Raw genomic sequence first — 16,534 nt, 5'->3', positions numbered from 1 at the left:
CCAGCAGACCTATCAGCAATGCGTAGGCTACGAGCTCCAGCATAGAACCCAGCTAGGGGCGTGTCCTGACACACGCCCGCCCCTCCATAGATCTGCAGTTATTACAGCTTTGCCTTGAGTGATTGTGATTTGAGTTCCAGCAGACCAATAGTAGTAAGATGTACTTCATCAGGCCCATCAGCAATGCGTAGGCTACGAGCTCCAGCATAGAACCCAGCTAGGGGTGTGTCCTGACACACGCCCGCCCCTCCATAGATCTGCAGTTATTACAGCTTTGCCTTGAGTGATTGTGATTTGAGTTCCAGCAGACCAATAGTAGTAAGATGTACTTCATCAGGCCCATCAGCAATGCGTAGGCTACGAGCTCCAGCATAGAACCCAGCTAGGGGCGTGTCCTGACACACGCCCGCCCCTCCATAGATCTGCAGTTATTACAGCTTTGCCTTGAGTGATTGTGATTTGAGTTCCAGCAGACCAATAGTAGTAAGATGTACTTCATCAGGCCCATCAGCAATGCGTAGGCTACGAGCTCCAGCATAGAACCCAGCTAGGGGTGTGTCCTGACACACGCCCGCCCCTCCATAGATCTGGATAGCTTGATCAATCACCTTGTTCATCATGCGTGGAGCAACAATCTTGATCATAGCAACCTAATCAGGAAAACAATAATCAAAGAAATGTTTCAGAAAAGAGAAATATAAGACAGTAGAATGTTTGATGTTTTTCTGAATAACTAACTAAACCAACCTGTTTGCGAGCTTCCTTGGTTCCAAACTGATCGATAGTGTGTGCGGCTTTGAGGGTGAGTAGCCTAGCCTGGTCTATCAGCAAACGGCACTCTGCAATCTGGTGCTGAATAACACCCTGTTTAAAACAAACAAAGTGCCAAAAGAATAACTCTGCTCTTTCATTTAGAGCTAGAAAAAAATAATACACAAACTGAAGCTGAAAGTTGAAATTAAAGTTCCACCCAAAGTTAGCTTAAATTTACCCAGTCAGTTTCACTTGTGATTTTTTTTCTTGATATTTGAAATATAAAGTTGCAATCCGTTAAGGTGGTCCCTCTCCCGTGTCGCTTCCCAGGTGGTATTATAAACTTGGGTGTGATCCCTGTCCATATGGCACTTACAGGTTGTTTAGCTTCTGACTGACATCCCTGAACAAAGATATTGAAAAATAGGCAAACCGCCGACATTAGGGCTAGATGGTTCAGTTTGTAGAGCGCCGGCAAGTTCTGTCGGTCACAGGTCAATTTGTTTTTGGTTCCATCTAACTAATAAAAGTTAAAGTCTAAAATATCAAGCACTTACCATTTTGGCTAGCTCTTTACCAAATGCTTTCCTCTGCATGGCTCGCTGACACATTAACTCTAGCGCCCTCTCTGCCATTCCGATACCGCGCATGCAGTGATGGATGCGCCCTGGACCTAAACGACCTTGGGCGATTTCAAAGCCTCGTCCCTCACCAAGAATCATGTTACCCAATGGGACGCGTACATTGGTAAACTCGATCTCATAATGTCCATGAGGTGCATCTGATGAAGACGAGTCAAAAACATGGAACAATGTCAGAACACTATATGCGGACAATTATTAGGAACCAGTCACAAACAATGTGAGTGTACACTACACTTTCACTAGTAAACTCCTTCTGCTAAGAAAGGTTTTTCTATGCTAAGCAATTTCTGAGCTTCATATTTTTTCTTAAACTGGGCCCTGGATTTTTACATCAAGCGTAAAACAATAAAGAACCTAAGTCGGATTTGAAACTTTGCATGGTGGAAATACGATATGGAAAGGTTTGCGGTAACACCATGTAATGACTATCTCTAAATGAGTTGGGGTGGTTCTGACAAGAACCATTGGTTTCAACTCAATGTTTCGATCAGTATACTCTGATCGTCTTCTGGAGAATAGAGAACCTCATCTTTATTATCCAATATCAGTTTCTGGTTTCATTAGACTCTTGAATATGAACTTGGATTGAAAAACCAAGACAATTGGAATATGAAAAGACTAAATTACCTGGATTTCCAAAGACTGTCAAGGGACGAATCTTCTTAACACCAGGTGCATCCATAGGAACTATAATCATGCTGTGCTGCTGATGTCTATCAACAAAAATGGAGGTTTTAAGAGGTTAGAGAAAAAAAAAAATTCTTCATTACCACGGACAACTTATGTTGACAGCAACCGATTTCACAAATGCTAGGATCAATAATAACTCGAGCTAACTTAGGATGGGTTCAATGCGTCCTACGTATTTGAATACGGAACTGACCCAGTCTTAAGTACTAAGATTAATCCTAAGTTGGGAAGAGTTTGGTGAAATCGACGGCTGCACTCACATCAACTCTTCATTATATAACCAAGTTGAGTCGACTGCACTCACGTAAGGTCTAGTGCCCAAGGTGGATGGAACAAATTAAGCAAGAGGGCAGTTAGTTCTGGCACACTCCTCCTCATCAGGGTTGGAGTTCAAGCAAGAGGGCAGTTAGTTCTGACACACTCCTTCTCATCAGGGTTGGAGTTCAGACAAATTAAGCAAGAGGGCAGTTAGTTCTGGCACACTCCTTCTCATCAGGGTTGGAGGTCAGAAAGTGTTAAGACTAGTCTTATCTTGAGTTAACAAGAGTAACTTGTCCTAAGTTAGGACTAGCCTTGAGTTTTTTAATAACTCCTAGGACTAGTCCCAAGTTAGGACTATCTTTGTGAAATCGACCCCATGTGTCATAATAAAAGAATGGCTCATTGTAAGTGTTTGACAAACTTGACTTCAAACATCTAACACAAACAATCACAACAAATTGATATGTCAGTATGTCAGTGAAATTTAAAACTTAAGGAAAAAAGAAATATGGTACATTTTTACAGACCTGGATTTGTTCTTGTTAGGAGTGAGTCCCATTAATATAGCAACCTTGCAGCGTGGATCACCAGCACCTAGAAAAAGATAAAATCAAACAGGTAACTTTTCAAATCGCTTGATTTTACTTTTCGAACTGATTAAGTGGATCACACATGCAGGCATTATTTAGTTTGGGGATTCTTCAGCTCGGATTAAGGAATCAAAATTAATCTTTGAATTGTCAATGTCATCATTATCACAGGTCTTAAGATTATTTGTCAATGTGAAATTCCTGGACCATTTAGCTAAAACAGAAGACCCTTGTAACAAAGTAGCTCTGGCAACTCTTGAAAACTTAGGATTGGCATAAATCTTATGAGTTAAGTATTACCTCCCACAACAAGGATTCTGCTCAACCAGCAAGGCTCCTAGTGGTTGATACCCTTGCCTACAACCTTACAGACTGTGAAGGGGCAACCCTGTTTCAGCCACAGGAGTAGGTAGCAACGTGTTCCTGGTGACAGTCGATTTGGGTCAACAGCCCAAATCAGTTAAGTGTAGACCTCAACTTGAAGTGGCCCTCCGGCCTTGTGATGTTAGGCAATATATATAACAGAACCCCCTCAAAAAACAAATCGAGGGTGGGGGGGAGGGGAGGTGGTTCTTGAAAAATGACTTGGCATGAACAACTTACCACTACTCCACCATTTCCGGCCATTGATGACATAGGTATCCCCTTCTTTCACAATGGAACATTCCATATTGGTAGCATCACTTGAAGCCACTTGTGGCTCTGCAAAATACAGGGATGTAAAAGGTTTGACCTGAACAAAGAAACTTAAGAAAATCAAAATGGTTTACCTGAACAAGGAAACTCAAGCAAATCAATGTATAGTTCTTGTGTATCAACAACTTTTGGTTTGAGTTAACCATTGTAGTTGTCCGTCACTGTTTTCTCTGTGACTTGTTTCGTAGTATCTTTTTCATAAAAGTACTGCATAATGCCCATAACACTAAAACAAAAGTTCAAATGAAAAGTAAATAATAGCAGCTGAAAGTCTGGCATCCGACATTCGTCAGAGAACAAAGCATATTTCCAAGATGAAATTAACTTCAGTCAGGTATTAACTCTTTTGAATGCACCACAACAATGCAGTGATGAACAAACAAATCACTAGTCAAAACAAATTCTTTTCTAAACTAAACACAAGTTGTTATGACGTTTACCTGTCATACAGTAGCAGGATCTGAGTGTTCCATCCAGTAGTGGCTCTAACCATCGTTTCTTCTGTGCTTCATTTCCATAAAGGTGTAAAACCTCCATATTACCAGTATCTGCAGTTTACCAAACAAAGAAATCTACATTTGAAAAGCATCCTGACTAAAGACCCTTTTCATTGTTCTACCTGCAGTTATGATATGTGAGAGTAAGGTCAGAGGCTGGGATGACTTTAAAAGATGTTTTGAAATTCCTAGTGTAAGAATCAATAGAACAAACTATTGGCAAATTAAGTTAGCACTGGGTTGATTATTCCTTTCGATTCAGGGTGTGGGGAAGGTTGGTTAGTCCGGTAAAAGTTGTGAAAATGCGACTCCATCACAAAGTTAAAGCAATGTACATGAGAACTAAAGATAATACCGTGACCGAAGCAAATGGACCTTGGAAACCAAAGGTTGTAGTCGCTTTCAACAGTTTACTAGTTACAGTTCCTTGTTATTTTCCACACTATGCAAAGCTTCAAACATCTGTTATTAAACTATGGCGTGTCGTGGCATAGCAATTAAGAGCATCGGATTCAAGCTCTGGTGTTTGATCAGCAGAGTGTGGGTTCGAGTCCCAGTCATGACACTTGTGTCCTTAAGCAAGACACTTAACCATGATTGCTTTGAAAGTTGGGGAGGTCGTGCTTTCTGCTCCACCAGCCAGGCTTCTGATGGATGATACCCAAGCCTACATACATATGGACTGTAAAGGGGTAACCCTGTTTCAGCCCTAGGAGTAGGTGGCAACGGCCTCTTTAATAAAATAATTGTAGCCCGCACCTTGAAGTGGCCTTCAGGCCCTGTGTGTCTGGCGACTTGCATCCAAAAATAAAAAAATAAAAATACTTTGACATGACTGTGACTACATGTAACTGCTACAATTCCTACCTGGAGCACTGCAGTTGAATGGCTCTGAACCAATGAATGATTGTCCCATAGCCTCAGCCATGAAGGCATATTCAAGTTGACCAAACCCGCTCTGCGCTGGTAGGAAGAGATTCCAAAGTCCTTGGGCCCTGGCCTTTGTCTTCAACTCCTCCATGATGGGAGGTTCACACCAGATAGATGCTCCACTATGCACTTGGGAGAGGTATATCTTAATATAGTACAAACAAAAGAAGAGTCCAAGAGATGTTAGCTTGATGACGATTTATATTTCACTTAAAGGAATAATACAGAATTTGTAAGAAAAAAACTTGTCTAAGATCACAAATTTACATAAAACTTATACAGTCTAATGATGATGATAGTAGAAAACATCCCTTGAAATATTCTGTCTGAAATGTCATATTTTATGAGAAATAAATAAAATTGAATTCCCGTTGGGAGTTTGTCGCTCAGTGAGCGTTTTTTCTTCTTTTTAAATCGATGTCATGCAAAATGTGTAATCGTTTTTTTACTCTTTTCTTGTGGCCCAGATGGCTGATCGGTCACAAACTTCTACAGGTTTGTCAGTTTATGTATATGGTGGATTACATAAAGTGCTTACTGTCAGCAACTGTTTTGTTAGCAAAAACCAATTCTGTAATGATCCTTTAATGAGTGATTGGAGATAGAAGTCGGCAGCATGTGGAATTAGAACTATGCAAACAATGGATGTCATCTGATGCCACCTTAATAGCATTCCAAAGTCTTGTATCATTTGAAACTACTATAAACACAAGGGAAACTGACTGGGTGAAATTTGGAATGATTTTTGGGGTTGAACAAAGAATTGACTAGAGTGGGATTTAAACCAATGACCTCCGGATTAACGTGCCGGCGCTCACGTTACAAAGATATTGACAAACGAGGGACACCACCAATATAGGGCTAGATAGCTGAGTTGGTAGAGCGCCGGCACGTTAATCCAGAGGTCGTTGGTTGGAATCCCACTCTAGTCAATTCTTTGTTCAACCCCAAAAATCATCGTTTGAAACTGACGGGAAAATCTGCACAGGTTGGCAGCTCTGCTTGTGCCTTAAAATGACAGGACTCTGGCCAGTGGTTCCCTGGGTTTTTCAAACCCTGCATGACTGACCTACTTAAGGATTGATTAGTTTGATTCACCTCTTCAGCCGGAAGGACTTCATTCTTAACAAAGTCTTGAACCTTCTGGAGGACGTCTTTAGCTCGGTGTGATAATGGTTGAGATTCTAACACTGGCTGCATCTCCAACATCAGAGATGAGGATGGTTTGGCAAATACAACACTATCGTCAGTCCTGCTACACATTATCGAAACAAACAAACAAACAAACAAACAAACAAACAAACAGGTTTATATAAAATATAAAAATTTTTATAATCATCAGTTGTCTGTTTTTCTAATACGGCTTTCTCATGAACCATAGACCTTTTCAAAGTACTATTTTCCCTGTTCATCAGGTCTGAAGTTTTCTGAAACAATATCAATTCCTTATGAGTGTGCTGCACTGGTAGCCAAATTGAGTAACATAAACATATGAAAATTTAAGTGGTGAACCAGTCGCAATAATGTAAACTTTATGGCACTGGCTGATACTCTGTTTCTGCTAGTTTAAAGATGCTATGTCAGATTTTTGGCCGATTTGACCAACAAATTTTGATTTAAAATTCAATAGGTATTTTGATGGGGGTCGAGAAAGTTACAAGCTTTCATTTGAGCCATTGCTCGAAAAAGTCCGCCAATTATTAGTAGCAGTGAAATAAAGTCCTCAAAATTAGTTTTTGTTGGGATCCCGACAATATATCACGTGACCAATTCTTATGTGTTTTATAAGAAACGTTTTAAATTTTTGTCATGGTTCCTGACCATTAAAAGTGAAAGTTAAACTTTTTTTTGTTAGAGTGGGTGATACTCTTTGCAATACCATTCACTCAAAGAAATATATTTTTTTAAGTTTGGGGCCAAAAATCTGACATAGCATCTTTAATTTGTCTATACTTTGTGTATCGGTATACAGTTTTTGTGCAATTGGTACCAGCCTTAGAACGTCAAAAGACTTTTATTTATTAGCCGTACCTCGCTGTCTGCTTCAGTCCAGTGTTGAGCATGACCTTTACAACATCATCAAAATTACTGGCAAATGATGAACTTGCATTCCCAAGAACAGCACGACAATAAACTCCCTTGAAACAAAAAATGAACAGTATTCATTTCTTACATGAATAACTTGTAAATCTTTATTTTGAATCTGAACTTCACGTTGTAGACTCTGTAAAAATACTAACTTTCCATATATCTTTTTAGTTCTTAAAAAAAAATTCCCTGGTTGTTTGTATGAGAGTTGAACAAAACAATCCCAAGTCACATTTAGCGGCACTGTATTGACAGTGAGCGGAACCCTGTACTCTGTTCCTCGAGGCTGATCTCACTTCTTATTTATCTTAGAACCACTACTTCCGAGTTTCAAGAAGACATGTTCACCGTTATCTCAAAATCAAAAAAGCTATAAAGTTTTTCAGTTAAGTTGTTGTCACAGGATACTGAAACAATCAAAACCAATAAATAATAATTATAATAATAATTTATTGAATTTATATTACGCTCTCTCCAGGAGCAGCCTGTTCAAGGGCGCATTTCAGTAAAAATGCCCTAAGAAAGTTACACAGAAACAGCAGTACACACCTGACCAATTGAAGCCATTTTATAGAAACAAAGAGCCAGATAGAAGTTCCAGTCAGGTAGTGGGTAAGGCAACAAACAACGCTGGCAGTAAGATGTTAAGAATGAATGCTCATCAGGAATGCCAGCCAAACTCTCCAGACTTGAAAACTGTTTCTCTGTACAATATCAACATGACAAACAGTAAACTACAGCATACAGTTAAGGAGGGTGACTTAAAGAGAAAGTTCCAGTTTTTGTAGAGTAAACTAAACATGATTATCTCGGCAAGTGACAACCGGTAGATCTTAAGATGTTTCTTAGAAGTTTAAGAAGCTGCTTACGGTTTGGGTTGATAAGATGAATCGGCATGTCTTGAGGGTAATGGTACAGCATGCAGGCATATCCAACATCAGTCAGTGGTTCACCAAGAGTAGATAACTCCCAATCTAAGACTGCTATTACTTTAGGCTGAATCAAACAGACACAATAAAAGAGTTACAACTAAACTTGTCAGCACTGTGTGTCATCCAGAGAGAGAATGCTTGTCTTCGAAGTAGGACAAGTAACTTGTCCTAACTCGAGATAAGACTAGTCTTAACTCTTTGTGAAATCCACCCCTGGAGAGCTGGGAAATGGGCAGGGAATAAATACATTCGCTTTGTGGACATTATTTTGCATTTACATCTTGGACATTTTGGTTTTAAGAAACAATAGACAAAGTGAATTCTGACCAGTGTTGGATGGAATATGATGTTGTCCAACCGAAAGTCTCCATGGACAATGGTAGTCTTCTCTGCAGTCGTTGGTTTGTTGTCCATCAACCACTGAACAAGCTGCTGAGCTGCATGGTTCTCTGGAAGGGAGGCTAGCTTTGTAGCACCTATAAACTGCCTGTTCCAAGTGTTAATCTGTCAAGACAAATTAGTCAGTTATTTATTTTGTTCACTACATGTCAAGTACTTTAGATAGTTTTGCTCTTTAAACCATTTTATTTCACTCACAAATTTTAGAAACACCAGTACCACTTAAAGTAAAGTCAATGTATGTCACACCCAGGTACATGTATAGGAATGATCCAATACATACAATAAATGGTGAAACAATGGTCTATACGGGTGTGTAAACACTTTGCAATGTACTGATGTATCAGCATGGTGTTAAGAAGATAGGTGTTTGGACGCCCAACATGAAATTTTATCACATTTTATCTTATTACAACAAAAGATATTCAGATATCCCAACAAAGAACAGTTCACAATTACTTCTCATTCAACTTATGACTTTACAGTAACTCTAGACAAGGCATTGGGAAAACCTGTACCGTTAGAACCAATAAGAGACTTTATGACATGATTAGGTAGCAGCAAACACAACAGGCACTAGTTTCTCATGTTTACAAAGGTATGGCCATGAAAACACACCTGATTAACAATTGATCTACTTGATAAGTCTGATGCCTCCCAATATTTGCACCAATCTAGAGTGAACTGTAAACAACTACATGACAGGTGGAGTAGCTGTTGTCATAGTGCTTACCTGACGTCCACAGTAGTTGCTGTCTTTACCATAGCCCTGTAGTCCCATCTTCCTCCAGTCTAAGCAATGTAGACGAGCCAGGACCTCATTCATCGCATCATAGATAGCAGACCGCTCTGATGGACTCATATCAGGCAGGGTGACATCCCTGAAGATACGACCCTAAGAATGGAAGAATACTGTTATCTGCACTGAATGAGCAAACTTTCCTTGAAGATAAGACCCTAAGAATGTAGGAATACTGTAGTTAGATCTGAACTGAATGACCAAACTTTCCCTCAACCACGTGCATAAATTTGTAATAATATACATTCTAGAAAACAGATTTATAGTCTGTTTGTACACAAATTGACTTTTAATCCCTCCGTGCCCATTATGGGCAAGTTTCTATGCAATTGGTTATGGCTCCTGTGCATTGTTTCAGTAAACAAACTTACTGGTGGCAGTAACAAACAAAGCGGCAACAAATGCTTTACTGAACACAAACAAGCTACTGCTTCCAAAAACATATAAACAAAATTTGTAAAAACTGGTTCATGTGATAAGTTCATTGTCAAATTTGCTAAGGCGGGTGTATTGCTTATAGCATCTGTAATATCACTATCAGGTCCCAGTGCTTTGGCAAAAGCCTTAGTACTTGACTAACCTGAACATGTTCCATGACATAGAATGCAGTCCCAATGACAGATTCATCATCACAGTAGACCAAGGGTCTTGGGACAGGGAAATTGGCTTTATGTAAAGCCTGCTGTACACGGAACTCACGGTCAATCTATTGGGGAGAAAAAGAAGTCGTTCTAAAAACAGAAGTGTATACCATTTATCTTGAGGTCTGTACAGGAGAAAACAAATGCTAAGAATGTGCATGAGCATAGGTTCACATCCGACACAAAGTAGCTTTTAAGTATTTAATACGAAGGACTGGCAAAAGCAAGAGTAAGGTGCAAAGATAAAATAATAATACTACCAAATATAAATAACTTTCTGCTACTGATATAACTGACCTGGTGTGCCCCTTTAAGCAATTGACCAGGTGGTTTCTTGCGCATAACATATTCACATCCATCTTTGAAGATGAAGAAAGTCGGGTTGGACTGACCGGAGCTAAATGTGGAGAGAAAAAGTCAACAGGTAAAACAAAACAATTGTAGTTTATATTAGAGTCTTGTTATAGCATGCATACTGATTGATTAAGACATTATAAAACAGCTTTTTAGAGATTTAAAACTGCATTCTAACTTACTGTTTCTGAACTAACTTTAGAAACATGAAATAGTGCTACGACCATAATAGCCCTGGCGCTAGCCCAGGTTGGACTGCTCCGTTGCAGGCAGGGCTACCCTGCAGCTAGTGTGTTGAAGGTTGAGCTAACCTCAGATTGACCCTTGCAATATGACACATCATGGACACTGGAAGGTCAGCAACTGAATGCTTTTTAAATATTTTTATTTGGTTAAAGTATTAACTGTGACTCGTGTGTGATTTACCTTCAAACTAAGTCCTTACACTTACAGTTAAAAAGATAACATTGCAAAACCAAGGACAGCATAAAAACATATTGTGAAAATACTCAATACAATAAAAAGGTCTACTAATTTAGCATTTCTGGATCCATATGGCATGTATGGCATGATCACAGCAATCACCACTATTTATATTTAAATATAGGGGGGATTATAGGAGTTCTTTCAATTGAGCAAACTGCAAACCTCACAATTTCATTGTAACTTGTAGACTTAAATAGTATAGGCCTATAATATAGTTTCAAAATAAGGATTCCCAAAACAAAAACAAAGTAGTTTGGAGGTAACCAAGAATCAATTATCAAAGTACTCTTCTTATTAACAAAGACTCATTTTCTCATAGGACATGCCCTTCCTAATCCTAGTATGTCTTTAGAAAAATTATAGTTTGAAAGTGATGATGATATTATTATTGATAGCAGTTATGTTAGTGTCAAGACAGCGGTAAACACTAGCAATGACTCAAGTTTAAGTTAAAGTTAAAACTTGGACTGCACACAATCCCTATAGGTTATGCAGAGTGTTTACTTATATTATAATAATAATATACTCACCTAAATTGCCGTACAGATAAGTAGCTGGATAAACTTTGGGGAAACCCCTGGACTCTGCTGATCAAGAAGTCATGCAATTTCTGCTCATCAAAGCGATGTTGCTCTCTGACTTCAGTCGTACCTGCCATTGTACAACCTTAAAATGGCCAATCTCCTCGCTCCGAGACGATTAAAACTGAATGCTGGTAGTACTACTACTAGTACGTAGCTACGTGATAACATTCATCACCTGATTTGCCATCCAAAGTTCAATCAGATTGAGCGAAACTTTGTACACAAACCAAGGTCCCCAGCTAGCCGTAATCCGTAATCCAACTTGACAATCGTCCCAACTGTAGTTGGGACTGATCCCAGCTTGGGTATTACAGTTGGGACGGCCCAACTATAGCTGGGATCCGGAGATCTGTCACCAAGCGAGGATCCGGATACAATGGTAAGGAATTAGCAAATCAGTGTACTTAAGGCCGTGTCCGAAACGGCGACTTCGGCTACAGCTACGGCTAGATCGCGCGCGTCTGCTATTCTTCAACACTGGTAGACGCGCTGATCTAGACGTAGCTGTAGCCGAAGTCGTCGTTTCGGACACGGCCTTACAATGCATAGAGGCAATCCCAGTCCCAACTATAGTTGGACCGTCCAAAATGTAACGCTCCAACTGGGACCCAACTACAGTTGGAAAAGGCATCACTCGCAGTTTGGTGTTTGTGTCCCAGTTGCAAATTTGTACGCCCCCCCCCCCCCCGGTTGCGAATAAAAAAGCTGGGCCAAATTAAATGCACCCTTTTCAGCAGGTTTTCAATTAACAGAACTAAATCGACTTTTTCGAATAGTGCGTGTCTTTTATTTCAATATTTTCCCTCATTTTCTTCCATCAGAAAACCTTTTTATTTCAAATTGGGCAGTCATTTCTAATCAGGCTGTACAGTGTCGTCTTGAAATTTTACTCACTTGAGGGCGCTATAGTGGAGATTCACAAAAACTGATATGACTGTATGTAAAACGTTACGTGTCAGATAATAAGTTACAGCCAGATAGGCGGAAATCCCAACAAACTGGTCTTTATTTCGTAAGTACAAACTACATAAGCCTGTCCATCTTACCATGATCTTTTCTCACCGAAGTCCGGTTAGAAATGTTGCTAAGTTAGACCCAGGTATAACTCCATTCTGGAAAATGTTGACATCTGCGGTTTACTAGCTACCTACCTCTACGGTACGAACGAGTACGACATCCATCACAACATATCATGCATGGGCAGTACGATACGATACGATACGATACGAGTCTGAACGACAACGCACATGTTTATTTATAAACTTTATTAAATGATAAAAAGGGAGTAAATAACTGCTGGGTCAATTGTGATGTTTTATAGGCCCAACCATACCATATATGATTATGATAAAATTAAAAGTGAGGGGGGGGGGGCTGCTAACTGTCAAATGAAATTGCAAATGGCTAGCTAGACCTGTGCGGTGTATTCTGTTATCTTTTACTAAAATGTATCTTTTACTAAAATGTATTTTTATGTTGTACATATGCGGTAATATGACTACGAGTCAAACAGTTCCCATATGGCATATAAGTGAGAATTAAGCACGACCAACGTTCTTCCAGTTGACATTGAATTTTTTTTTTTACTGTTGTTCCCACGTGCAGATTGAAAACTAACGACACCGAGGCAAGATTTCGTTGGGAATTGCAAATCTATATTGAGCTAGACACAATGGAGCGGTTGTATCATGATACAAACAAGTAAGTAACATCTGGGACTGTGACTGTTGACCCCCCCCCCCCTCCCCACATCATATTATTGGGAAGGGTAGAGAGCTGTGGTATTTCTCTGTGGAACACAAGTTGTTTGTTTGGAAATTGTGGGTTGGCTCTTAATATCATGAAATGAAGTTACTTAATACATTTGAAGACATTTATTGAGTGGTATGCTTTGTGTAGAGATACAATCTAGTAAGATTTGCAGTAAAACTATGTAGACAAATTGTTGTTGATGTGGTTCTAAAAATAACCTGGGGTTTAATAACTCAACGATTTGATGAGAATGCTCTAAAGACAATCGGAGCATTCATAACAAAATGTTGATTCGTTACACCACCGTTTTCTTCTTTCAGAAACACCACAACCTTAAGCACGATTGTCCCATGTGCAGTTATGACAGTGTTTCTGCAAACCTTACATGGGGGGGGGGGGGGGAGTAAAGTGCGTGAATTTATTACAGTGTATTTTCTTTAAATTCTTCCTCACTTGTCCTATAGTAACCATAGTTTAAATACCAATGCAATCCTTGTTTATCAGAAACATTAACACATGATGGCCACAGTTTTATGTGTCAGTGGGTTGGTTGGATAACCCCTTTTAAGAATACATTTTGATTACTGATGTTATAATTTTACTTTAGTAAACTCAACTTGGTATTCTTTATTTGTAAAGATTGCTTCAAGAAGTCCAGAATGGTCTGTCAAGAGTGGAACAAGCTTCACCCGAAAATGTCCACCGTAAGTCTCTTCTTGACAAGAGTAATTCATTACATTATGGTTTTGAAGTCCTTTTAATTTTAGTTGTTCCTTAAAATATAAAGGTCCCTAAACCTTAAATCACTATTATTATTTACAAAATGCTGAGAAACATCAACGGTTCTTATTATTCAACAATACTTTGGGAAAAACCATCACCAATAAAGTATTCCTGGAGCTCCAAAATAAATTAACTCAATCAAATACATACATTTATAAGTAGCTATGAGCTGACAACATTTTAGAGCTAACACATATATTTGTTTCATTGCAGAAATATAACCTAAACTAGCCAAAATATGCCAATCTTGATTGGAGATGCAGGGAGATCCTCTTTAGCAAGATACATGCATGTAATACAAAATTGAGATGCAAGGTTTTGCATTTGTCCAAAAGTTTTGTCTTTGAAAATTTAAAAAGAATATCATTGGCCAACTAATGGAAGACAGTTTGAAGTGAGTTGTCATTATTTATTTTATTGTGATTATTTATTTAGATGCAGAGAGTGAGGTTCAAACGATGATTGATCGAATCGTTAGTAACCTAGAGAGACTGGACATCCTTGTCAACAAAGAACCCCCAACAAGAAAACAAAATGCTAGATTGTAAGTTTCTGAATTACTTTGTGTCCCCTTCAGTTTCATTCTGAGATGTAGTTAACACTGTGAGTGGAATACATCGATCCATGAAGCTCCAATCCACCACAGGAATTGCCTAACAATGTCGCTCACATGGAATGAAATCCAGAAGAATCTAGGAATAATAAGAAAGATATGTCACATGGTTGTAGCAAACCTTTTGATTCACAAATTCATCTCCCAGAATCACTCCAAAAGAATAGACTATCACTGAATAGGTCATAATTGTTTCTACTTGAGCTCCACTCATTGTTCTGATAAGCAATATTTTCTGCTAAACAGCTTTATGAAATTGAGCTCATCAAGACCGGTGACATCATGCAATTCAGAATCCAGACTTTTCTAGCTTTACTGCCCCCACTGTTTCTCATCAAGACTTGTGACATCATGCAATTCAGAATCCAGACTTTTCTAGCTTTACTGCCCCCACTGTTTCTCATCAAGACTTGTGACATCATGCAATTCAGAATCCAGACTTTTCTAGCTTTACTGCCCCCACTGTTTCTCAGCACTTTCTGCTTTGAACTTTGACCTTTCAGACGATTGGACCAATTAAAGTATGACTGCCAGCATCTACAAGCAGCATTAAGAAACATCCAACATCGACAGTTCATGAAGGAACAAGAAATCAAAGACAGAGAAGAGTTACTAACCAGAAGATTTGTTGCAAATGTAAGTTCCAACAACAGGAACTTCTGACAGTTGTTATGTCACATGGTTCGTGGCAAGCTTTTATGTAGTTATGGAAGCAACATCAAACATACATAATTCTTAATGAAGTTTTTTGAAAAATGGTAGCCAGCTTTGCCCATCTGGAGCATGCTGTACAATTACCCCCAAACCATGGGATGCAGCAACCTGTATTTATTGCCCCAAACCATGGGATGCAGCAACCTGTATTTATTGCCCTAAACCATGGGATGCAGCAACCTGTATTTAGTATGAGGAATCCAACTAAGTGTCTACTTGTGATCAATAATTTCATTGTCCAAATAATGGATTACTTTATTAATTGTCCATAGTTGGTTGTATTGATGGTGTCTTGTTTAAAAACAAGAGGATTGAAATTAAATTAATTTATTCAATAATATCTTAATCCTTTACGATGTGTTGATTTTGTTTCCTATAGGAAGATAATACATCCATCCTGATTGACCAAGAGTTACGTCATAATACATCCCTTCATGATGCCCATCTTGGGATTGATGACTTATTAGGAGCAGGTGCAGCTACTATTGAGAATCTTCGCAATCAGAGAAGTGTACTCAAAGTAAGAACAAACATTCAATCCCTTTGGGTTTATGAGTTTAAACAGAAATACAACTTCCAAGAAGTTCTCTTTAAACTATCCTCTATCATCAAGATTGATAACGTGGTTTTTATTACTGTCTAACTATTGAGTATATAATTGACTAGGGTTCTGAACAAAAGACACCATGTGGTAATTGAACATGGTACACTGGCAGTTCTGTGCACAGTTGTGCCACCACACACATGTACAACGTTAAAATCAAGAATGCTTCGGAAGTCGAAAGGCATCATGACCATTGTAGCTCAGAAACCCAAGAAAACCTGTCAGTAAGGTTGCTTGTTATGAACCAACAATGAAAGGGGTAAAGCCACTACATTTCTATTATAAGTGTTGTGGACTCTTTTATAAGTAGATCCTACACATAAATTGATGCAATATTGAGAACCTTATCTCATCCAGCAGTGGCCCAAACTACATTGCAATTGAGCACAGCTGGTGGCTTCTCCACTTTGTGTTGTTTGTCCTAAGAAACAGGGAGGGTTAAATTAGTTGGGAATGCGAGTTGCCAAAAAAGGATACAAATGTTACAACCAACCAGACTGGAATTCAAACTCACATTCTGTAACGGATGTATCCTAAACTCATCACACTAGACCATTGAGCCTCAGCGCTCCTCGGAAATTAATATTTCTGTTCTCCTGAAGACGAGCAGAGTATACTGTTCGAAACGTCAAGACCAAACCGGCTCTTTTCAGAGCCAACACTCACTGTAAGAGATTTACACATGGTTGTACCCGCAAATTTACTATTTATTTATAGTTTCTTC

The 16,534-nt window shown here is 39.0% G+C and overlaps 2 protein-coding genes and 1 long non-coding RNA gene across 5 annotated transcripts in view; 1 reads left to right on the top strand and 2 right to left on the bottom strand.

Annotated features, from left to right (window-relative positions):
- Positions 1–293: 293 nt before the first annotated feature.
- On the bottom strand, positions 294–11,660 carry LOC117291157 (acyl-CoA dehydrogenase family member 11-like). Of its 2 annotated transcripts, none has more exons than XM_033772710.1 (17): positions 11,291–11,660; positions 10,218–10,317; positions 9,860–9,985; positions 9,214–9,375; positions 8,409–8,585; positions 8,019–8,145; positions 7,699–7,853; positions 7,093–7,199; positions 6,160–6,316; positions 4,999–5,206; positions 4,075–4,182; positions 3,542–3,640; positions 2,876–2,942; positions 2,025–2,110; positions 1,311–1,534; positions 748–864; positions 294–650 (listed from the first exon to the last, which is right to left on the bottom strand). In XM_033772710.1, exons 1-17 carry the CDS (start codon positions 11,416–11,418, stop codon positions 432–434), a joined length of 2,367 nt encoding a protein of 788 aa, XP_033628601.1. In that variant the 5' UTR covers positions 11,419–11,660; the 3' UTR covers positions 294–431. The 2 variants fall into 2 exon arrangements, with proteins under 2 accessions (XP_033628601.1, XP_033628602.1); XM_033772711.1 differs by having other exon boundaries at positions 6,160–6,313.
- A 517-nt stretch (positions 11,661–12,177) lies between these two features.
- The window catches only part of LOC117291160 (Golgi SNAP receptor complex member 2-like), a 5,611-nt gene continuing 1,254 nt past the window's right edge, over positions 12,178–16,534 (top strand). Inside the window, exons 1-6 of one of the 2 annotated variants that reach the window (XM_033772715.1) lie at positions 12,178–12,356; positions 12,950–13,045; positions 13,736–13,800; positions 14,315–14,423; positions 14,996–15,128; positions 15,586–15,726. In XM_033772715.1, the coding sequence (XP_033628606.1) occupies positions 13,017–13,045; positions 13,736–13,800; positions 14,315–14,423; positions 14,996–15,128; positions 15,586–15,726 (477 nt within the window). In that variant the 5' untranslated portion in view covers positions 12,178–12,356; positions 12,950–13,016. The other variant, XM_033772716.1, reaches the window with a different exon arrangement.
- The window catches only part of LOC117291162, a 14,961-nt gene continuing 12,856 nt past the window's right edge, over positions 14,430–16,534 (bottom strand). The window contains exon 4 of the long non-coding RNA XR_004519133.1: positions 14,430–14,571. This is a non-coding gene — a long non-coding RNA (uncharacterized LOC117291162). The remainder of the gene's footprint in view (positions 14,572–16,534) is intronic.

Source organism: Asterias rubens, chromosome 6 (assembly GCF_902459465.1).
Source record: "Asterias rubens chromosome 6, eAstRub1.3, whole genome shotgun sequence".
Classification (NCBI taxonomy): domain Eukaryota; kingdom Metazoa; phylum Echinodermata; class Asteroidea; order Forcipulatida; family Asteriidae; genus Asterias; species Asterias rubens.
This window is presented reverse-complemented; position numbering and strand designations above follow the sequence as displayed.